The 22,500-nt window shown below is 44.4% G+C and overlaps 3 protein-coding genes across 3 annotated transcripts; 1 reads left to right on the forward strand and 2 right to left on the reverse strand.

Annotated features, from left to right (window-relative positions):
* Positions 1-8,990: 8,990 nt before the first annotated feature.
* On the reverse strand, positions 8,991-9,659 carry LOC309354490 (histone H3.2). Its single transcript, XM_081884640.1, has one exon. The coding sequence runs from the start codon at positions 9,614-9,616 to the stop codon at positions 9,206-9,208; it is 411 nt and encodes a 136-aa protein (XP_081740766.1). The 5' UTR covers positions 9,617-9,659; the 3' UTR covers positions 8,991-9,205.
* A 2,751-nt stretch (positions 9,660-12,410) lies between these two features.
* On the reverse strand, positions 12,411-12,843 carry LOC309354598 (histone H2A.J; the record flags this gene model as incomplete). The annotated part of the gene is made up of 1 exon (XM_081884830.1): positions 12,411-12,843. The coding sequence occupies one exon, from the start codon at positions 12,841-12,843 to the stop codon at positions 12,454-12,456; it is 390 nt and encodes a 129-aa protein (XP_081740956.1). The 3' UTR covers positions 12,411-12,453.
* A 412-nt stretch (positions 12,844-13,255) lies between these two features.
* Positions 13,256-13,670, forward strand: LOC309354607 (histone H2B 1/2/3/4/6). Its single transcript, XM_081884840.1, has one exon. It carries the CDS (start codon positions 13,260-13,262, stop codon positions 13,638-13,640), a length of 381 nt encoding a protein of 126 aa, XP_081740966.1. The 5' UTR covers positions 13,256-13,259; the 3' UTR covers positions 13,641-13,670.
* Positions 13,671-22,500: the final 8,830 nt, after the last annotated feature.

Below are 22,500 nucleotides of genomic sequence, written 5' to 3' on the forward strand. Positions count from 1 at the left end.
GTTTTTGTTAATGGAGTGAGGGGACTGTCCTTTCTGGTTTCACCCCCACCGCTCCCGTAAGAGAAGCCTCTCTGCGGTTCAGGCTGAAATCCTCTATTCACCCAGCCGGGAGTAAGTGCTACTGATCTCAACAGGACTTATTTCCGAGCAGACGTGCGTAAGATTGCACTGTTCATCTCTGATTATCTCCCAAGGTGCAATAGCAACGAAATGCCTTAATCATTTCCAGTCGTGTTGCTTTGCTTAGTTTTGTTCTCTGCATTGCAATTCTGTGGTGACTGTCATGCATTGTTGTCGTTGGTTTTTACCAGGTTCGATATTCCAGGAGGCTCTGCCGGCCACAGAAATGAATCTTACTCATCTCAACTCTGATATTTGGATCAAGAGGAAAATAAAGAAGGCACCACTGGGATTCGAACCCAGGATCTCCTGTTTACTAGACAGGCGCTTTGACCATCTAAGCCATGGCGCCTTTCCATACTAGCCTCACTTAAGAAATCACTGGGAATCTTAGGCGTATGACTGTCTCTTCACTTGACAGATGTATCTAGCAGATACGCAAGGACCTCCCTCTGCCAGTGGTGAATGTACATCAAGAGGATTTTATTGCAATCGAGCCCACATACCATTCTCTGAACTCAGCGCTTTTTATCTTTCCAGCTGCCCATTGATTTTCTGAAGTTAATACATTATCCAGGCAGAAGCCAAAGTGCATGCTGTGATTATTTTATGCAATGCATACATCTCTCTCTCTCTCTCTCTCTCTCTCTCAGGGCATGGGGGAGGTAGCTGCAGTGTACAGACCATGAAAAAAATAGTTTTAGTGTTTTAAAAATGCTGACTCCCTTAGGTGTCCTCGCAGAAAGGAGGTGTACAACAAATGAAAAAGAAGCTTGTGCTGTGGGCTTTTTTTTTGCATCAGACAAGGATTCTTGATGGTCGAGAGACCAGTTTGAAAGAACATCTCAACATAAGAAAGCATGTCTCAGTTTACACCCATAAACAGTACAGAAATCCAGTGTAAACATCCAGATTTTTCAAAATCTCACCTGCCATTTGATTTCCCAAACACACCGACATTGCTTTTCACATCAAATGATAGAAATATAGAAAATGGCACTCTGCCATATTTAGATTGGGGTAGGCAGGGATAGGTATGTGTCATTATTGCTGAAAAACTATACAACAAGCACACACACCCTTCTTTTTTCAGTATAAAAGCTCCCAGTTGCAGCAATGAAATCTCCAAGTACACTAACAGTCCTGAATCAATTATTTAATTGTACTTTCCTGTCAAATATGATGGGCCGCAGTCCTCTTAGGCTGCAATCCTAATCATTATGTCTACTTGCGTTCCAGTGAGTTCAGTGGGGTTTATTCCCAGGGAAGCTTGCTAAGGGTTTTGCAGCCTTTTGATCTTTCTACACTGGAAATGTTAAAAGGCTTCAGTATTGCACCAGCATTCTGTCACATGGTCCAGTTTAGCCTTAACAACAACAAAAAAGCAGTGGTTGTATTCAGGTAAGAGCGAAAAGGCAGGTTTGTTTAATCCAGCTATAGGTCAGCAGGTGGGAGACCAGGGGTGTGTGTGTCCCCACATACTCTGCCCTTCAGTTTCTCATTCATTCATGAATGGTTGGCTTTTGTCCTGTGGTGTGCATCTCTGTGTAAGGGGAGAGATAGCACCCTTACCTGGGATTTTGCTGCTGTGGAATAGGCAAAGCCCACTCCAATCCCCAATCGATTATGGCCCTGTGTTCATTCTCAGGGAATCTTACAAGCATATTTGCAAATTTTGCACAGGGCCCTGGAAATATACTAGGAAATACACAAATATACCAAGTGAAGGTGAGCAGGGGCTCACAAGTCACAAATCAAGACTGTGGCCTTGCTAGATTTGTGAAATAGATGCCCCAAAGCAGAAGGAATGGAATTATGTGTAGGGGAATAACCTTTAGTTCTCAGAAGGTACCATCTCTCAACCAACCTGAACCCATTTTCTGCACGCTAGTTAACCATCATGTTCTCTGAGACCTCTGTCCCCTGTGTTCATGTTGATACTTTCACACATCACCTCTAATTGCAAGATTTGGCCAAGCGCTGGATTCTTCACTCTCAGACTTCAGGATCTTCTGGAGATAGAAGTTTAGAAGTTTCAGAATCATGCATTTTTAAACTAGAAAGTAGCACTTTCCCTATTTGAAGGCTTTCTTCAGACATCCACCCTTGGTTTTCTGTTCCCATTATAGACTCCTTTTCTTCTCTTTGGGAATCACACACCAATGCAGCAGCAGGATGGAGGGTCCTCTTGAAGAGCATCTGGGAACTGAGCAACTAGACACAGCTGGGTTGAATGAGTTCACAGCCTTGTGCAGGGTAAGGAGCCCAGGGTTGGGATGAGGCAGGAGCTACTTCTGATCCTTGAAAAGAAGGCACCAGAACACACCAATGGGAGTGCCACTGATGCCCTATAATACCGGCCCATTCACCATACTTGATACTTTCTCGCCTCGTCCTGGACAAGCATGACTGAAGAGGTGCCACCAGTCCCCACAAGCACTCCTGCCCCACAGCCAAGGCTTCAGTCAAGAAGAGTCAGAGGGCAGTGGTGTCAGGGGGAGCCTCCAAGCCAACCAGAGCCAATAGGAACGTTGACAATTGAGGTTGTTGTTTACAGATGTCTTCCCACTATATTCTTTCAGAGTTGCACATTTAGTCTTGGTTTCCCAAGAAGATATATTAATAGATGGTGACATAGGGAAGGTTCACCTATGAGATCTGGCAACTGAGTGCTTTGCATGTTAACTCTAAAATAACTCCCACTGGTAAGGGTAGTTAGGGTACCAGCTCAAATCCCACCATTTCGTAGCCTAGTTTCATAACTGCAGAATCGATGTTCATAATCTGACTTCCCCACACAAATTTTAAATCGGCTTGCAAATTCATTGTGGCTGTGCGTGTGGCAGGGCAGAGTTGGGGTTATAGGAGCTGGGGAATCCAACAACATCTGAAGTGCCACGGATTCCCAACCCTTTCATTAGCTTCCAAACCCTTAATAGTACCTGCCACAGCAGTACAAATGGGAATTACAATGAGCTGGAGCACCTTGAGATTTCCATTCTATTGCTAACTCCAGACTGGAGTTACGGAAAAATCTAGGTGCGAGGCTGCTCAGTCACCCAGCTCTTTGGGCAGAGCCTGTGGGTCCCTGCGGAATAAAGGAAGGAGTCCAGCCACCAACCGGAGCAAATAGCTGTAGACCAAAGTTTATTGCGCAACAGGTTCAAAGAGGAATTTTGAACCCCAAGGATGGGGTGACAATTACTTTTAAATCTTTCCCACCATATCCCAGAATACAATTCGTACAGCATCATTGATACATCATTGCTACATCACTGACATGCCACAAAAGGGGAGGGGTAGACAGGGTTCACACTAGTTTAACCTTGGCAAACATGTCCAGACAAGTCCTTGGTACAAGATTAGCATAAGCAGACATGTCAGGGCAAGACCCAGGTATAAGATTGGCATAGGCAAACACCTCTGAAGTCCCACCACCCAAAGTACAATAGAACTTCCTCTGCATGTCTGGACCCCTTGGCAAGTCTGGTGATGAGATTAGGCTTTCCTTGGCCAACAATCAGCTCAGCGATTGTCACATCTGGACACTTCCTGGGGTAGGAGGTATGTATACATGTCCTCACGCTTGGGGTTTTTCCAAGACCAAAATAGTGTTGAAATGGAGGAAACTGGCAAAGGGGTTGATTTCATATGATTGTTAAAGCTAGGTAACTTCCTTGAGCTGTCAAGTCGAAAGGATACATTTATGCATAATATTTGTAACATTTAACAACTTTAAAGATGTGCCCCCCCCAAAAAAAAATTCTGTAACGCTGGAAACCATCAGCAAAGAAATAATTAGGTGCCTATGTCATCAAATAAACTGAGAAAGGCCAATTGGAGGCTGGAAGACAAGATACTGTACATCCTGGGACCAGGAATTTGTGGTTCTCCAGATGCTGTTAACCTATGCCACACTCATTGTCCCTCAACATTGGCTATGTTGTCTGGGATTGATGGGAGTTGAAGTCCAATCCTGGCCCATAATTTTTGTAATAGGTCTAAACTGGACTTCCTGTTTCTGACTTCTTTTCTTCCTTCTTAAAGTGACTGTATTTGGGCCTAAAGAAACCAGTGCAACACAGAACACGCAGAGAGTCGTGAAGACTAAGAAAATAAGTTGGAGCAAAAGTACAGCAGAACTCTTTATTGCGAAAGTTTAAGACGTAAGGTGTGTGTGTGTTTTAGCAAGTAGTCGTGGCCGAGTGGTTAAGGCGATGGACTAGAAATCCATTGGGGTCTCCCCGCGCAGGTTCGAATCCTGCCGACTACGATGCTGTTTTCCCTTTTCCTGAAATCGTCTTTGCTTAAATAGTCAAAAAACGTCTTCCCTTTTAGGCAACCATCTTTAAATACCTTGTGGTGCCGGACAGGTGTTTTGTTACTCCTTACTTTCCACGCAGCGCTCATCAACTACAGTCAAACCACTATACGTATCTATTACTGAAGACTAGGGAGTTTTCCCTCTAAAAGTGCTGTAGGTGACTGCTTGTATAAGCTTCCCTGAAATAGTAAGAAAAAAAATATGTTTCTCACAAAGAGTGTTTTGCAGGTGAATTGCAGGCATACTGCTTAAGGTAATTGTCATGCATGTCCGTGTAGAATCGAGTAAAAACGTGCTAGTTTAAACTGGCTGGTTATGGGAGGGTAACCTTTCCCCCCTCCATTTATTGAGATCAAGAAAGGCCATTACTAACTCCTCGTTAGTATAGTGGTAAGTATCCCCGCCTGTCACGCGGGAGACCGGGGTTCGATTCCCCGACGGGGAGACCATTGGCTTTTATAACTCAGAAGTGCATTCACATTACAGATTGTTGTGAGCCAGAAACAATTGAGGATATTTTTGTTCCAATAGGCTTCAACAGATGGATAAAAAGTTCCCTGCCATGTGTTTCTCCTGAGAATTTTTTTTTTAATATGCTGTTATGGTCTGTGTCCTTTTTAATTTTTGGTTTGCTGTTTTTATTGCATTCTGCACATCATGTTGAAGGTGATATCTAAACAAGCAAACACAAACGTGAAATGCTACATTTGTATAGTGTGATGCCGTCTTCAAAGCCCCTTTTAAAATTGCTTTTGCCACTTGAAATCTCCAGCTTCCTTTCTATGGGGCAGTGCCATGTTTAATTGCATGAAAGTATACCATCGGAAAATATTACCTTAGCACAACTGCATTCCAACAAAAATGTAGGGTGTAGAATGCTAGCGGTTACTAGAATAAGGGGTCATCCTATGGCAAGAGCTGCCAGGATCAGCAGTTTAGCATGCAATGAATCTGCAGCCCAGCCAGCATTAAATCCCCAACCCTGACCCCAAGATGCATTGTTGGGACTTGCTCATCCTGGGTAATGCAGGACTGGTGTAAGTCCCCCAAAAGAGTTTTTGTTTTAATTTTTATTATTTTAAAAAAATAGATTAAAAACATAAAGTCCAAAACAAAGCAGAACAAACAAGACGAAGCAAAACAAAAAAGAAAGATAAAAGAAAACAAAAAGAAAAATCACACCCACAAAGAAAACCATATCATCATATTCATCGTTATGTACATATACACGTATTGACTTCCTTCCTTTGTTCTGAGACCTCATAGTTTTTAACCTTTCTGTGTTGTTGTGTCTAGTGTAGATTACCTCTATCTTTATACTCTTGCACCATTTTTCAATTTCTTTAACCCTGCAAAGCTTCATTCATTACATACCGATATACTTACTCCAGAACAATGTTTTTTCATATATTCTTTAACACAATCCCATTCTTTTACTAATTTTTGATCCGATTGTCCCCTTAAGAATGCTGTGAATCTTGCCAAATATATATTTTCACAAAATTTGATTTGCCATTCTTTTATTGATGGGATGTTTCCCCCTTGCCAATTTTTTGCAATGAGCATCCTGGCAGCTGTTGTCGCATAGAGGAATACTTTCCTTTGAATGTCAGGAATATCCTTTGTGATTATACCTAAAAGGAATGCCTCCATTTTTTTACTAAAATCAATTTTGAACTTCTTTTTGATTTCCTCATATATTTCATTCCAGAATTGTTTAATAGGTCGGCATTCCCACCACATGTGAAACATTGTTCCAATTTCTTTCTTGCATCTCCAACAGGTATTTGATTTTAATTTGTAAAATTTGGCCAATTTTACTGGAGTCAAGTACCATTGGTACATCATTTTCATCAATTTTTCTCTAATTGTATAACGTGCCGTAAATTTAATATCGCATTTCCATAATTTCTCCCATTGGTCCAGCCAAATTGTATAACCTATGTCATAACATGCCCATTTAATCATAACTTCTTTTACTTCTTCATTCTTTAACTCCCGTTCCGTTCTAATAATAGATTATACATTTTTGATATGCTCTTTTTCAGATTTTGTAATAATACTTTTTGTAATTTTCATTCTTCTTTTTCAAATCCTATTATTTTGTCCTGATTAAATATTTGGGCAATTTGGTGATATTGTAACCATGTGGTGCAGTATTGGGTCAACTCTTTGTATGGTCGTAGTTTTAACTGGCCCTGTTCCTCCTTGAGGAACTGCTGGTATGTTGCCAATTTTCCTGTCGTATTTTTCTTTTTGACTGATAGCACTTCTAACAGTGATACCCACCATGGGGTTTTCGGTTCTAACAGCCTTCTATGTTTCACCCAGACCTTATATAGTGAGTTTCTAATTACATGGTTTGAATTATGGTGCTGGAGAAGACTCTTGAGAGTCCCATGGACTGCAAGAAGATCAAACCTCTCCATTCTTAAGGAAATCAGCCCCGAGTGCTCACTGGAAGGACAGATCCTGAAGCTGAGGCTCCAATACTTTGGCCACCTCATGAGAAGAGAAGACTCCCTGGAAAAGACCCTGATGTTTGGAAAGATGGAGGGCACAAGGAGACGGGGACCAGTGGCGTAGCGTGGGGGGTGCAGGGGGGGCCAGCCGCACCGGGCGCAACATCTGAGGGTTAGGGGGCACAAATCCACGGGTTAAGGGGTGCAAATTACTTGCCTTGCCCCGGGTGCTGACAACCCACGCTACGCCACTGAAGGGGACGACAGAGGACGAGATGGTTGGACAGTGTTCTTGAAGCTACAAACATGAGTTTGACTAAACTGCAGGAGGCAGTGGAAGACAGAAGTGCCTGGTGTGCTCTGGTCCATGAGGTAATGAAGAGTCGGACACGACTAAATAACAACAACAATTACATGGTTTAGAAATTCTTTATGAACTGCCACCTTACTGTAAATTAGATAGGCAGAGTTTTTCTGAGGTGTGGTTGACACAGGAAGGTGGGGGACTTAGGCTGAATCCTCAGTCTATTCAGTTTACCCACATAATCTGGCAACCCCGCATAAAGGACTAATGTAAAGGCTTCTTTTACCTCTGCCAGGCTTAGGCTGAGCAGCCACGGAAATGCCCAACAGAGTTTGGATTGGGTGTAACGAAGGACTTCCTATTTTTTGTAACTGATTTGGAACACTAGCTTGAAGAGCCCGGGTAGCTCAGTCGGTAGAGCATCAGACTTTTAATCTGAGGGTCCAGGGTTCAAGTCCCTGCTCGGGCGTTCTTAACTTTTTTTCCACCCTATGCCTCTTCATACATCTTTTAAAATTATTTTCTTCCACTAGTTAATGGCAAACGAGTGACATCACGTTTCTACACTTCCTGATCATATCAAGCTTATATCAAGAATAAACTTAGTTGGTCTCTAAGGTGCTACTGGACGATTTATTAATTTTTTATATTATTATATTATTTCCACTGAGTCAGACCAGCAGGGCTACCTACCTGAATCTAATCATGTCATGGTTTGTTTGTTTTTAAGCCATTCAAAATAGCACAGACAGCACACTTGACATACTGTGTTGCACAATACGTTTTATCTGTGGAAGAAACTACCTATCAACGTGTATGTGGGATGTTCTAATATATGCCAGCATTTCTGATGAGGGTCTGTGATCTCAAGACTGAAGTTCAGCTTTACATTTTCTAAAAATGCGCACATGGGTCTGTGCTTCTGATTTAACAAAAGGTGAACCAACAAAAACACTATACCGACGAAGGTGGGATTCGAACCCACGCGTGCAAAGCACAATGGATTAGCAGTCCATCGCCTTAACCACTCGGCCACCTCGTCAAGCACAAAACAAGTTGGTTTTACTCCGGTACTTAAAAAGTGCTTCAATACTCGACTACTTCAAAAGGATGTGGTTTTTTGCAGTACTCTTTTAAGGTGGTTTCATATTGAATAAACGCGCTAGGATTACAATGTAACTTGCGTATTTTCCAGAACATAGCCAATGAAATTGAGCGGATTCTATAAGAATTATGAATGGTGAGGTTTATTAGACATAAAGCTGCTTAACTAATGTGTTAAAATATCTTTTGAATTTGAAATCCCTACTTTAAATGTTACACAAGCCTAGAATTCGCCATCTTGAAAGAAGCAGCCTCCCTCTGTAGGTGGACGAGGAATGGCCCTGCTCTGATGGTGCCCCAATCAAATAAATGCATCCTCCCCTTGGGAGCCTCCGTTAAGCAGTCAACTTCAACTCAACACGATTAATCGAGTAATTTGTGAATTTCTGAATGCAGTCCTACTGTAAACGGCACCTCTAAACTTCTTCAATCTTAATTATTTGGGGAAGGTATTATTCAGCTAGGATAAGCGGAATAAAAGACTATCTATACAAAGAAACTATGAAATAGCGAAGCATATTTCAATCCCACTTAATTCCAGGGGGTGGGATTAGCATTTTCCTTAACAAGTAGAAGGATAAAGCCATCGCCAGCTAAACAGTAGCATTCCCTTTTCCGGGCTTCCCAGCTACCTTTTAGAAAGTTCTTAAAAGAGCCTTTAGGTGTCAAGTTTCCCATTCCCATGGTCATTCTCATAGTTTGTATCAAACTGTGAGAACTTTGTTAACTTCCCAGTTACTGTTAGTTGCCCTTACTAACCGACGACGTGCCGGAAAGCTGCAAGAGGTAATTTAGCATCGTGCAAGCTCTTTCCAAGACCATGTGGTGGCTCTTAAAAGAGCCTTTGTGGTGAAACAGGATTCGTGTTCTGGGGACGCGTGCGGGCGTTTCTCAGGCCCTCTCTCCGCGGATGCGCCTGGCGAGCTGGATGTCCTTGGGCATGATGGTGACGCGCTTGGCGTGGATGGCGCACAGGTTGGTGTCCTCGAACAGGCCCACCAGGTAAGCCTCGCTCGCCTCCTGCAGAGCCATCACGGCCGAGCTCTGGAAGCGCAGGTCCGTCTTGAAGTCCTGCGCGATCTCGCGCACCAGGCGCTGGAAAGGCAGCTTGCGGATCAGCAGCTCCGTCGACTTCTGGTAGCGGCGGATCTCGCGCAGCGCCACGGTGCCCGGCCGGTAGCGGTGAGGCTTCTTCACTCCGCCCGTGGCCGGCGCGCTCTTGCGGGCGGCTTTGGTCGCCAGCTGCTTGCGAGGCGCCTTCCCGCCAGTCGACTTGCGAGCCGTCTGCTTTGTACGGGCCATTGCTACCAAAAGAAGAACAGAAAACAACCCAAAACGCCGCAAGTCCCCCCACAAAGGAAACAACAGATAAAGTAAAGCGAAAGTTCCATGGCCGGATATTTATAGGCAGCTGGCTGCCCGCTGATTGGCTGGAAGAGATGAATGGAACCGTTGCAGAGTTCGAATTTCCCAAACTATGCAGGGATTGGGCAGGATTTCAAAACCACCCCGGCCCTTCTAATGACTACATTTTGGCTCCTATCCATTCAGCCTTGCTATTTTGTGAAATGGGTCTCCGCCCCCATTTGAAACAAAAACCTGTCTTTGCTTTACAAGGAAGCCCTCCATAAGGCAGATGGCAAATCTATTTCTGCACATAGAACCATTCTGGTATATGGTTACAGTTTACAGACACAGACAAATCTTTGCCTCGCCCCCACCACCCAAGTTGATTACGGTCCTAAATTTAGACGGGGCGGGAAGGAAACCAGAGTAACCAATCAGTGCAGAGAGAGAAGCAATAGAAGAAACAAGGTCAGCAATCAGGAATGTCATGTCTCTGATCATGGCTATCCATGAGTCTTGAACTTAAGAAAAACCCTGCTAGAGCAAACTGAACTTCCATCTACCTTTGACCTATGCTGTAATCCTATTCACAAGAAGCTGGTGTAAAGTTAAGTGGAGCAAGGGGAAAGTACACCCCAACCAGACTCCATTCTGGAGCAAGGATACTGCTTGCTGAGCTGGCCTAAGCCTGCCAGAAGGAAAACAAGCCTTTAAAATAGTCGTCAACAGGCTCATCACAGCTATCTGCCAATCACCCATTCCTACTACCCTTCTGAGTAATACCCCTCCCCACCTTCTCACTATATAGAAGGGTCTGGAAACTTCTGTTTCAGTGTATCTGAAGAAGTGTGCATGCACACGAAAGCTCATACCAAGAACTAACTTAGTTGGTCTTTAAGGTGCTACTGGAAGGAATTTTTTTTTTGTTTTGACTATGGCAGACCAACACGGCTACCTATCTGTAAATGTCTCTGTAGTTCGTGCCAAATATCAGAAACCAGTAGGTCCCTAGCCTAGAACCAGCACCGTTTCTTTCCACTTTGTACTGTGAAAGAGTAATCATTGTTCAAAAGCTGTGGCTTCTTTCCTTTCAGCAGTAAGCGAAACAAACAACTGACCCTCTTGGATAGCATACCTCTTATCTTTCACAATACTGATGATTCATAGAATTGTAGAGTTTGAAGGGACCCCAAGAGTCATCCAGTCCAACCCCCTAAAATGCAGGTGAAGAATCCCTGGCAGATGGCTATCCATGAGTCTTGAACTTAAGAAAAACCCTGCTAGAGCAAACTGAACTTCCATCTGCCTTCGACCTATGCTGTAATCCTATTCACAAGAAACTGGTGTAAAGTTAAGTGGAGCAAGGGGAAAGTACACCCCAACCAGACTCCATTCTGGAGCAAGGAGCTGGCCTAAGCCTGCCAGAAGGAAAACAAGCCTTTAAAATAGTGCTTGAGTCACACCACTATTTTTGATGCCTTAATTTACATGGTGTTGCCAGGTCATGTGAGACTGAGATGAGCTGGTTTAGGATCTTGCCTGGATTCCTTGGTTTCTTGGTTTAAAGTGTCATTATACTGGCCCATTTTCAGTCCTCTGGTATGGAGGCTCATCTTAGGGGAAAACAAATGTATCTTTGTTAGAAGATGAGCAATTTCATCTTTGAGTTCTTTGAGAACTTTTGGCTGGATGGTCATTTCTTGGTGTGCCCCCCCCCCCTAAATTTACCAGTAAAGTAAATGGTCTTGTCACCACTATTTGCCGCAGTACTTCAGATACCTCTTCCTGCAAAAGTTGGTAAAGGCAGAGGTATCTGACCTGTGCCTCTCTCAGTGAAGACTGGAGCACAGAAATTCATTCAGCTTGTCTGCAATTTCCTTCTCAAGCTGCAGTTCTCTATAGGTAGTTTCCTGATTTTACACACACACACACACACACTTCTCCAAAAAGTGATGCCAGACTTTATTGTGTTCTTGCATTTGTTTGGGCAGATCTTGTTCTTGTCCTTTTGGCAAAATAACTAAACTCTGAAGGAAACCTTCCTGCCTCTACAATAATTTCTTGATGAGCAACAGGTGTGGGGAACCTTTTTCAGCCTGAGGGCTTCTTCATTTCCTTGTGGACAACTTCTGGGTGGCCACATGCCATGGATGTAGAGCACCAGAGGCGAAAGTAGACAGAGGAACAAATGTGAATGTTACCTTTAAACAGAGCATTAAATTCCACACCCACTTGCACAACACTATGGCCTACATCCAGTCAAGCAGGAAGCGCAAGACTCATTCCAGCAAGGCCAAAACACTCACGGAGGGTGCAAAACAGGTCTCATAAAGGGTATTTACTGGGGTAAAGTCTCCAGGGCCAGAAAGAGATGCCTAGACTCACAAGGCTCAAGGGGCCCTATCCTTAAGTACTGCATACTTTAACTTTCTATCACTGCAGTTTTGGGTAGCCACTCCCCACCCACACTTGTATGGAGATATTTTAACCCGTTCTTTCACATTTAGCTTTGCTTACTTGAGTAAACACGTTTGGGATTACATAGCTAGGGTTAGGATGTCATTAAAGTACAGCATGCCTTATTCAGTATTGCAAGATAAATGTGAACCTAGCAAATATGTAACTTTTGATAGGCTTTCCGGCTGTGATGTGCATATTCTTGAAATGTGCTTGAGAACTAACAAAGAAATATTAGAATCGGTAGCTTATACTAGAGATGACTAGCTCTTTCGCTGAAGTTGTGGGTGGCTCTTAAAAGAGCCTTTGGATTTTGGGATTCCTTGAGAAGAGCTTCACTTGCTCTTAGCTTTGTGGCTCTCGGTTTTCTTGGGCAACAGCACAGCCTGGATGTTGGGGAGGACGCCTCCTTGAGCAATGGTGACTTTGCCCAGCAGTTTGTTCAGCTCCTCGTCGTTGCGGATGGCGAGCTGCAAGTGGCGAGGGATGATCCTGGTCTTCTTGTTGTCCCGGGCAGCGTTGCCGGCCAACTCCAGGATCTCAGCAGTCAGGTACTCCAGCACAGCAGCCAAGTAGACGGGCGCTCCGGCTCCGACGCGCTCTGCGTAGTTCCCTTTGCGCAGAAGACGGTGCACACGACCCACGGGGAACTGCAGCCCGGCACGAGAAGAGCGAGTCTTGGCCTTAGCCCTGACTTTTCCACCTTGCTTGCCACGACCAGACATGTTTTCTTCTTTAAGTTCAGCTGCTGTTTCACTTCCGAAGCTCGAACCAGAATAGCTCTGAAGCAGCTTCTTCCTCGATATTTATCCGTGCCGCCGGCTTGAAATTGTGAATTCCTATTGGGTAGTGCTTTAAAACCATGTGACTTACCTAGCGAATGGGAATCTCGAGTCTTTTCCTTTAGTCCATTGGTTGGACAGGTCGGAGCCTGTCCAATAGGATCAAAGGAAGTAGCAGCTTGAAATTTGAAGTGGGCGCCTTAAAATGAGAAGATGCGATTGGGTAGCTTCTAGTTGTTAACCAATAGGAATCATTGAAGCTGAATATGCTAATTGCATCCTGCTGCTATAAATTGAATGGTCTGAACACATGCCGCGTACCATTTCTTTGCAGCTGAAAGGAAATAGGTGCTTTTACAATGCCGGAACCAGCAAAGTCTGCTCCTGCGGCCAAGAAGGGCTCCAAGAAAGCCGTCACTAAGACGCAGAAGAAGGGCGACAAGAAGCGCAAGAAGAGCCGCAAGGAGAGCTACTCCATCTACGTCTACAAGGTGCTCAAGCAGGTCCACCCGGACACGGGCATCTCGTCCAAGGCCATGAGCATCATGAACTCCTTCGTCAACGACATCTTCGAGCGCATCGCGGCCGAGGCTTCCCGCCTGGCGCACTACAACAAGCGCTCCACCATCACTTCCCGGGAGATCCAGACCGCCGTCCGACTCCTGCTGCCCGGAGAGCTGGCCAAGCACGCCGTCTCCGAGGGCACCAAGGCCGTCACCAAGTACACCAGCTCCAAGTAATTTTGACTCGTTCCCAAATACATACTGAACCCAAAGGCTCTTTTAAGAGCCGCTTAACTTGTCAAAAAGAGGGCTTGCATCATTGCGTTCATTTATCCCCCTCCCAAAATTCCCCGGATTTTCTATTACAACATTATGCTTAGTTTGCCTTATACACTTGGAAAGTCCTAGAATGTAGAATTATAATTTATGCAATGTTTTCAACGCCACCTTGCACTCTAAAACACCAAGGGTTAAAGTTGATGGGATATCCTGTACAGAGTCCGCTGGAAGATTCCCCCCCCCCCCACACACAATTTAATCTTCCGCCTTTGCGATACCTGACTCTAGTGCCATCTTGCGGATTTTTCTAAAATAAATGCGAACTTAATCCTTTTTCATTCTGATGTCATATATTTGGCATTATGTCATATGCTTGCCAAGAGGGCCGGTTAGCTCAGTTGGTTAGAGCGTGGTGCTAATAACGCCAAGGTCGCGGGTTCGAGCCCCGTACGGGCCATCGTTCTTGTTTACTTAAATTTTTTGTTCCGCTCTGATTCTTCTTTTTTTCTGGTTTCCTTCTACGACATAAGTTCCACCTAATGGTGCAGCAATAAAACTGCTAGCACATTTGCAAACACCTGGTGCAGAACTCAGTGGTCAGGTTGGTCACTGGAACAAGACTGTTTTGAGCAGCAAATTACACTAATCCTGGCCCAACTGTACTGGTTGCCAATTACCCGTAGTATCTGAGCCCCATGCAAAGTGCTAGATTGGACTTATAAACCCTTAAACCAGTGGTTCTCAACCTTGGGTCCCCAGATGTTTTAGGCCTACAACTCCCATCATCCCTAGCTCACCGGACCAGTGGTCAGGGATGATGGGAGTTGTAGGCCAAAAATATCTGGGGACCCAAGGTTGAGAAAGGCTGCCTTAAACAACTCAGGACCACTATACTTCAACTACTGCCTCTCCCCATGTGAACCTACCCAGACCCTACCATCAGACCATTCTTTTTGTTCCTCATCCACAATAGGTCAGGAAGGTGGCACCACAGGAAATGGGCCTTTTCAGCTGTGATTCCCTGCTTGTAGAATGCTTCCCCCAGAAATGCTCAAATGGTGGCTGTTGCATATCTTTAGACGCCTGGCAAAAACATTCCTCTTCTTGCAGGCCTTTGCCTAAGTAATCATTCTATAACCTTTTAAATTTTGTGGTACTGGGTTTCTGTTGCTGCTGTTACTATTTTATGCAGTTCCGTGTTTTTTTATATTGAAGGATGGTATGTTTGCATCCTTCTGCCTAGAGCAGGGGTCCCCAAACTAAGGCCTGTGGGACTCATTTATCTGGCCTGTGGCACAGCCTGCTGCCACCCGCCTGCAGTGGCCAGTGCTGCGCTGCTGCCCACTTCTGGGTCGGAGGAGCACCAGAAATAGCTTGTGCACATGCGCAAGCGTTATTTCTGGTGCACATCCGGGTCTGAGGAGGCCTGTGCACATGTACACAAGCTATTTCTGGTGCTCCTCCGACCCAGAAGTGCGCCAGAAATAGTGTGTCCCCGCCTTCCAGCCCGCTGCACGATCGGCACTGGAGACACTGGCCCAAAGTGTGGTAAGTTTGCTGACCCCTGGCCTAAAGAGACAAAAGAGTAGGCCTCTGGGGGGTGAAGTCGAACCTCTGCATTAGCAACACCAAAGTGGGAGTATACCTGGGCAGTATGCAAGAAGGTACTGGGCTGTCCAGACCTCAAGAGCCCCCCCTACCTCTGCCCCACTGATGTCGTCCAGAGGAAAGTAGAGCAATACATTTGGCACCGGTTTGGCTTCCGGAGTGGCCAAGAGGCATACAAAGCGCCATCGAACCCACTTAGGGACTCCACTCTGGGTTTCTGTTTACTCCTTAGCCTTTTCTTCTCTCGAAGATACCCTGCAAGGTAGCAGAGGTTTAGTTTGGTACAGTATCAGTTTTCCTTCTTTTAGATGGATGGACTCCCTTTCCAGGTTGACCCATCTGCCCTGCGGATCCTCGGATGAAGGGCACTATACAAAGTAAATAAATAAATAAATAAATAAATAAGCCCCCTTATGCTGCAAGTTAAAATAGGTTAACAAAGCATCTGCTCCAGGTGAGGCTCGAACTCACAACCTCGGCATTGCTTTCACAAGTACTGCTGTATAAGTACCGCGCGCTTACCGATTGCGCCACTGGAGCTACCCTGTAATAAAATATATGACGTTTCATCAGGCTCTGCAACAGAACGCGGCAAAAGACATTTAACAATCTTACAGCATGACAAAAACCTATATTAGCTGTTGCTCTCTATCCTTCCCTCTCACTGAAATATCTCTAGCAGGCTCAACTTGCAGAAGTTATTCATAACTCAGCAAGGCTCAGTATCCACCACCGTTTGCTGTAGCTTGGTATGGCTTTCTCCTCCGAGTTTCCTGCCCCTTTCTAGACATCCACAACGCGCACACGCACAGAACACGTTCTGCCAGTGGGAAACCCAGACACAAAGAGGAAAGTCCACAACTGGCTGAAAAATCACATTCGTTTTTCATTAAACTTCCGATTCAACTTTTGGACTTAACGTCCATATAAATCGGAAGTTAACGTTTAGTTAAGGTCTGGAATAGTTCGGTGCATGATGCAAAAACTGAGACAAAATGTTGTCCCGTGGAGTACACCAGTTCAGTGTTACAGTCCGCACTACTGTCCAATCCCATCCTCCCTCCTTTTCCACCCCTCACCAACACATACATTCAACGTTATGTTACTACTAAGCATGCTCCACTGAGCCATTTAGGGTCCATCCCCCTTTTGTGACCGGATGGTGCGGTTTGAGCGATTTAAGGCCCAGCACTTTGACAAAGAGTTTAGCACAAATGCAGTTACATATTCATTTGACAGCAACTAAAGTTTGCTAGTTGATTACTCAGAAATGTAGAAATTCAAATGTAGCCATAGAACGATTATTTTTTTTCTTTTAAAAAATGACATTGTTCTATGTATGTATTGAGACGAAAAAGAAAAGCGTTTGGGCTCGTCCGGGATTTGAACCCGTGACCTCTCGCACCCAAAGCGAGAATCATACCCCTAGACCAACGAGCCAGCTGTTACGATGCTTGCACAAACTAATTATAGTTGCAAAGCGTTTCAGGAGACTGGTGCAAGTCAATATAAAGGCTCTCGGGTGAAATATGATACCCAGAGTACGACAGCAATTTTCATTGGGGAAAAAAATCAGACTTACTAAGTTCTGCGCAGCATTTTTCTGTAATTTTACTCCTATGAGAATCACTAGTCAGCAAAGGCAAAAGACTGTTAATCTTAAGGCTTTTACAGCTATGCTGAAAGTTTGCTTTCCTCTAAGGAAAAAAGCACTATTCTTAAAAAAAGAAAAAAAGGAGCATTTCGTGTCTTCCTTATTTTTTTCAGATAAAAACTCAGATGGAATTTATTAAATACTCAAAAATCTCGAAAAGATAGATCTGGTCAGTCAATGTTGCAGGAAGTGGTAGTGATACATATATGTATACACCCACGTATATCTATACGTATTAATACGTATATTAATGTAGGTAGTCGTGGCCGAGTGGTTAAGGCGATGGACTAGAAATCCATTGGGGTCTCCCCGCGCAGGTTCGAATCCTGCCGACTACGTTCAAAATATAATATTTTTTAAATTACCTGCATCCATATTTAATAATCATATCAGAGCATTTTTTTCTTCTTCTACTGATTGTTTTTGCACCAGTTAGTTTGCTTGATATACTACCTCTTTCTCTCTTTTTAAAAGCCGCCTCTTCTAAGCTGAGAAGATTTAAATTAGTATTGCTACATTATGATTTGTGCAATGCTGTCATTCAGGAATAGCAAGTTTTTTAAAAATAAGTTCTGCATTCCACTGAGATTAGATTTTCTTAACAATTATCCCACTTCATGGCGTGGATTCAGTCATTGTAATGATGATTAACTTGTATGTGACACATGAAATGTAAATATATGCCGAGAGACAGCTAAACTAATTGCAGCTGAACACACCTGTAATATTTGAATTTAGGTTTCGGAGAGAATAGCGCCACCTACTGTGTCAATAGCGTTTTGACATGCCATATTCCTTTTCTCCAAAGACGCATTTAAAGGAATGATACGAACAGATGCTCTCCAGATACTTTTTAATGTAAGCGTTGGTGGTATAGTGGTGAGCATAGCTGCCTTCCAAGCAGTTGACCCGGGTTCGATTCCCGGCCAACGCAATAGCTGCTCTTTTTCCGAGAGTGCGGGACTTCGTTTTTGTTTTTGTTTTAATCAGGACTTCTACAACCCAATTCCCTTTCCTACCTTTTCTATCTTTGCTTATAACATTTCTATAAGGAAGGCTCGAAGCTGTGGTGTGCTGGAAAAGTATGTTGAGCTCTCTAAATCCTCCAGCTGCTACAATTTCCTGTCCTAACAGGCAAGCTTTGGTATTTTGAGAATGCATTAAATCAGTGTTCGGTTATAAGGAGGACTGGCATCATATTGGAAAAGGCCTAGAAAGACCAGGGTTTCAAATACCCGCTCCTCAAGCTCACTGTGTTCCCGCCACTTAGCCTAACAGGGCTGTTGTGAACAGAAACATGTACATGACCTTGAGGTTATTAGAGGAAAGGTGGGGTATAAATTTAATAATAAATAAATAAGCATGTCTGGATTTTGGCACTGATGGAGGAGGGGGCTGCCTGGGGACCACTTTGGTTTCTATAATAGAAGACAGGACATAAATGTATGAAAATAGAGAATGAAAAATGTCTAGGAAGGGGTGCATATCCCTAATTTTAAACCCTAAGGTATGTGATACGCTGAATATGGGTTATATGTATTTGCACGTCCTTAATATAACTGTTTTCAAGGGACAGGGATTCTACATGTTTCTGCTGCCGACTTTCTTCCCCATAGAGAAACACATGTGAACCGAGTTGGATTTTCTTATCTATTAGACTTAGAGCCTTTGGAGATAGCCAGTTTTTTCAGTGTTCTCCTCGTTAGTATAGTGGTAAGTATCCCCGCCTGTCACGCGGGAGACCGGGGTTCGATTCCCCGACGGGGAGATAGTGGTAGCTTTTTCTCTTTCCCCTCCCCATCTTTGATAATGTTTCAGCCTTCAGTAGAAACCAGTATTTTAATGCACATTTTGAGAATATAGTTAAGAAAAGGAAACGGGTTGGATTGCTTGCTTGTTTTTAGCACAGATGAATAGGTAAGCAATGCTTAATTCCAGAAATAATTACGAAGGTAGGCCATTGGCCTGATCCAGGAGGCTCTTCTCCTGGTCTTATGAAGTAAATGTGGATCTTAAAGATTCTGTTTGCTTCTGTTGCCTTATTCCCAACCTCAGCTAAGCTTTAAAGTAAGAGTATATTCATATTCCCACATTCTTACCTCCCTTCCATCTCTCCATCCCGAAATCCATTTTAGGCTATGATATCTAAGTTCAAACTGGTGTAAGGGTGTGAAGTAGGATTAAGGACGTCCCTTGAGTTTTGCCTCTGTCGTGAACATATCTAGCTGGGCAAGGAAGCCACTGTTTCTTAACTACAGCCCCATATATGAAATATGGGGGAATAATGTGGGATGTAACATAAGAGGTCAGTCAAATGCAACATTTCCTGATGGCTAGAGTGGACATGCAGGGGGATGTTGGTCCAGCCAGTTGACCTTCCTGTTACACCTGGTCTGGAGCATCCTTCCTTTGCATGTCACCAGGTAGGTGGGCGTGACCCTTGCAGACCCCACAAAATGGGCCAGGCACGCAGCCATCTCCCTCTTTTGACTCTTCTTCCTCTTGTTACGGAAATTAAGCGGAGGGGGCACATCTTTAAAGTTGTCAACAGTTACAAATATTATGCCTTAATGTATCCTTTCGACTTGACAGCTCAGGGAATATAGCTTTATGAATCATATCAAATCAACACCTTTGCCAAGTTCCTCCATTCCAACACCATTTTGCCCTTGGAAAAAGGACTCTTTCCCCTGCCAGCTCCCCAAGCTTGAAGAAATGTATACACACCTCCTACCCCAGGAAAGGCCCAGAGGTAACAATTGCTGGGCTCATTGTTCTCCAAGGGAAGCCAAATCTCATCACCAGACTTGCCTCAGGCTCCAAACATGCAAAGGAGATTCTATTGTACTTTGGGTGGTGGGACTCCAGAGGTGTTTGCCTATGCTAATCTTATACCTGGGTCTTGCCCTGACATGTCTGCTTATGCTAATCTTGTACCAAGGACTTGTCTGGACATGTTTGCCAAGGTTAAACTAGTGTAACCCCTGTCTACCCCTCCCCTTTTGTGACATGTCAGTGAAGTAGCAATGATGTATCAATGATGCTGTATGAACTGTGTTCTGGGATATGGTGGGAAAGTTTTAAAAGTCATTGTCACCCCATCCTCAGGGTTCAAAATTCCTCTTTGAACCTGTTGTGCAATAAACTTTGGTCTACAGCTATTTGCCCTGGTTGGTGGCTGGATTCCTTCCTTTATTCTGCAGGGCCCTCCAGGCTCTGATCAACGAGCTGGGTAACACTCTTCATGCCATGCTTTCTTGATACTGATGTATTTTGCTGTCTGCTGGCTCTCAGCCACCAGGAAGGACATGGGCTCATTCCCATGGGATCAAACCCTTTTTTGTAACTGTAACTCTAAACTAAAGCCTGCCTTCAGGGATCCAACTGTGAACTGAATGTGAGTAAACTTACTACTTTTAAAAGAAGCAATCCAATCTGGCTTTGTTCAGATGGGGTTTGGTTCCTGGTAAGTCCCCTTTTATCCCTCCTAAAGAGAATAAAGACACAGGAAGCTTAAGTAAAAAGATTCAAACGAATCTACCAACTAGCTTCCTGCTGTGTAAAGAGGGGAATGTACTCTGCTGTATGAATAAACTCACTAGCATGAGTTAGGAAGGATAATATTTAATCAATATATCCTCTCCTGCTACGCACAACATTCCCACAAATAATAATACATTATTGACATAGCCTTGCATTGTAACTTTTACATGGGTTTTATAAGGATTATTGCTGTATAATGTGCATGAAGTGCTTTCAGTGCTTGAAAGCAGTATACAAATGTTAGGTATTACTGGATATTAGGCTTGGTTGGAAGGCAAGGCAGTATCTTTTTGTATATATAGTTTACTAAAGCAACATAAGAACTTAGGAGGAGTGTACTGGCCTGGGCCAGTATATCAAGGCCAGGCCAGTATATTGCAATCATGTCAGTGTATCTGGAACAGACGCAGCGTACATAGAGCAGGGACTGGGGAACGGTCTCTTTGGTTCCCCACCCTGAAGTGCACCAATGATGCTGTGATTGGAATATCTTTCTGTATTATATGTTCACTAGTCTGTCATCATGCTGTTTTTGTTGGCTGTTTCCTAAAGCTCTAGGGCAGGGAGATGTTGCCTTGAGAAGACAGCATGATGACTAGAAAGAAGAGGAGCAGGTTACGGCAAGTTAAGTTATCAGGGCAGAGAAAAGCAGGCAGGAGACAGCCAGGCACCATGGCAGAAGGTGGAGTCCTGGAAAGAGCAGGCAGCCATGTTGGGATCCTGTCTGTTTAGAGAAGGTTCCTGGCAAAGCAAGGATGGCATCACCCATGGTGGTGCGGGCTGGGAAGGAGAGAAGAGAGGGGTTCATGTCTGTGGTAAATAGCAAGGTTAATTGAAATCCTGGTGGGGCTAAAGTACCGTAAGTCTCTGTATGTATGACAGTTGTGATGGGGCAGCAGAGAGAGCAGGAACTGAGGAAGGGGCAGGAGGAACTAACTAGGGTAAAGGGGGCATTTGGAGGAGTGAAGTGGAATCTTGGAGGGAGCTGTACATGTGTAAGAGACAATTTTAGTGCTCTGGTGATGAAGAGAGCTGAAGAGGAGGAGGAATTAGGGAGAGGGCAACTGGAAGTGACTGGGGTAAAGGTGAAATTGGGAAACATGGTAGGAAGAGAGGGAGAAAGTTTTCAGGTCAATTAAGAAAGAGGGAAGAGAAACGTATGTTTGATAGCAGAGAGAGGGCTTCTGCAAGGTCATGTCAGAGAGTTATGGGGGGAGGCAAGGAATTGTCTTTGTGTTCAACCTTGCAAAATATTGCTGCACTGAATCACCGTCACCAAGCATTTAATTCTTTGCAAACAGACCAAGAGTTTGGTGCATTTTGACAGTGAGACTGGCACTTTTCAAACCCACATTGACTGCACTGCTGACAGACTGACCATCTCAGTGGGGAACGGTTTTGCTTGGACGAGTCAACCTGGTGTCAGAAAGGCCAGTCGCAGCTCTTTGGCTTCATCTCGGATATGGGCAGTTAAGCGTAACTGGGCTGAATGAATTTGTGGCCTAATGCAGGGCAAGATGCAGTGTCGGGGGGGGGGTGTCTCTAAGCCCTTCAGCCCCAGCATGATGGAGCTGCTGGTCCAGATGGCTTCGACCTGCAAAGATTGCCACAGGCTGCCCTCCAGAAGGTGCTGGTGGCAGGCAGCTACGATGTGGACAAGAACAGCTGCTTCAAGAACCTGATGAGCCAGTGGATGCTGGTGCAGAGCAGCAGCACAGGCACCTTGGGCTCCTTCAGGCTCAGCAAGGACCAGGCCTCCACCTTGGAGGGCAAGAAAAAGGCAGTTGCCCAGAAGCCTACAGGAGTGGCTAAGAGTAAGAAGCCAGACAAGGGAAGCCCCGAGAAAGCAGTAAAGAAGCCCAAGGCTTCCCAAGCCAAGAAAGTTGCCACTAAGAGCCAGGCTAAAGTTGAGGCAGTTGAGCCTAAAATGCCCAAAGCCAAGATGGCAAAGCTGAAAAGGGTAGTGCCTAAAAGGAAGCGAATGCTTTTAGGGAGTTTCTTAGCTAACCCTAA

This window comes from Podarcis melisellensis, assembly GCF_964234715.1.
Source record: "Podarcis melisellensis genome assembly, chromosome: 13".
Taxonomy (NCBI): Eukaryota; Metazoa; Chordata; class Lepidosauria; order Squamata; family Lacertidae; genus Podarcis; species Podarcis melisellensis.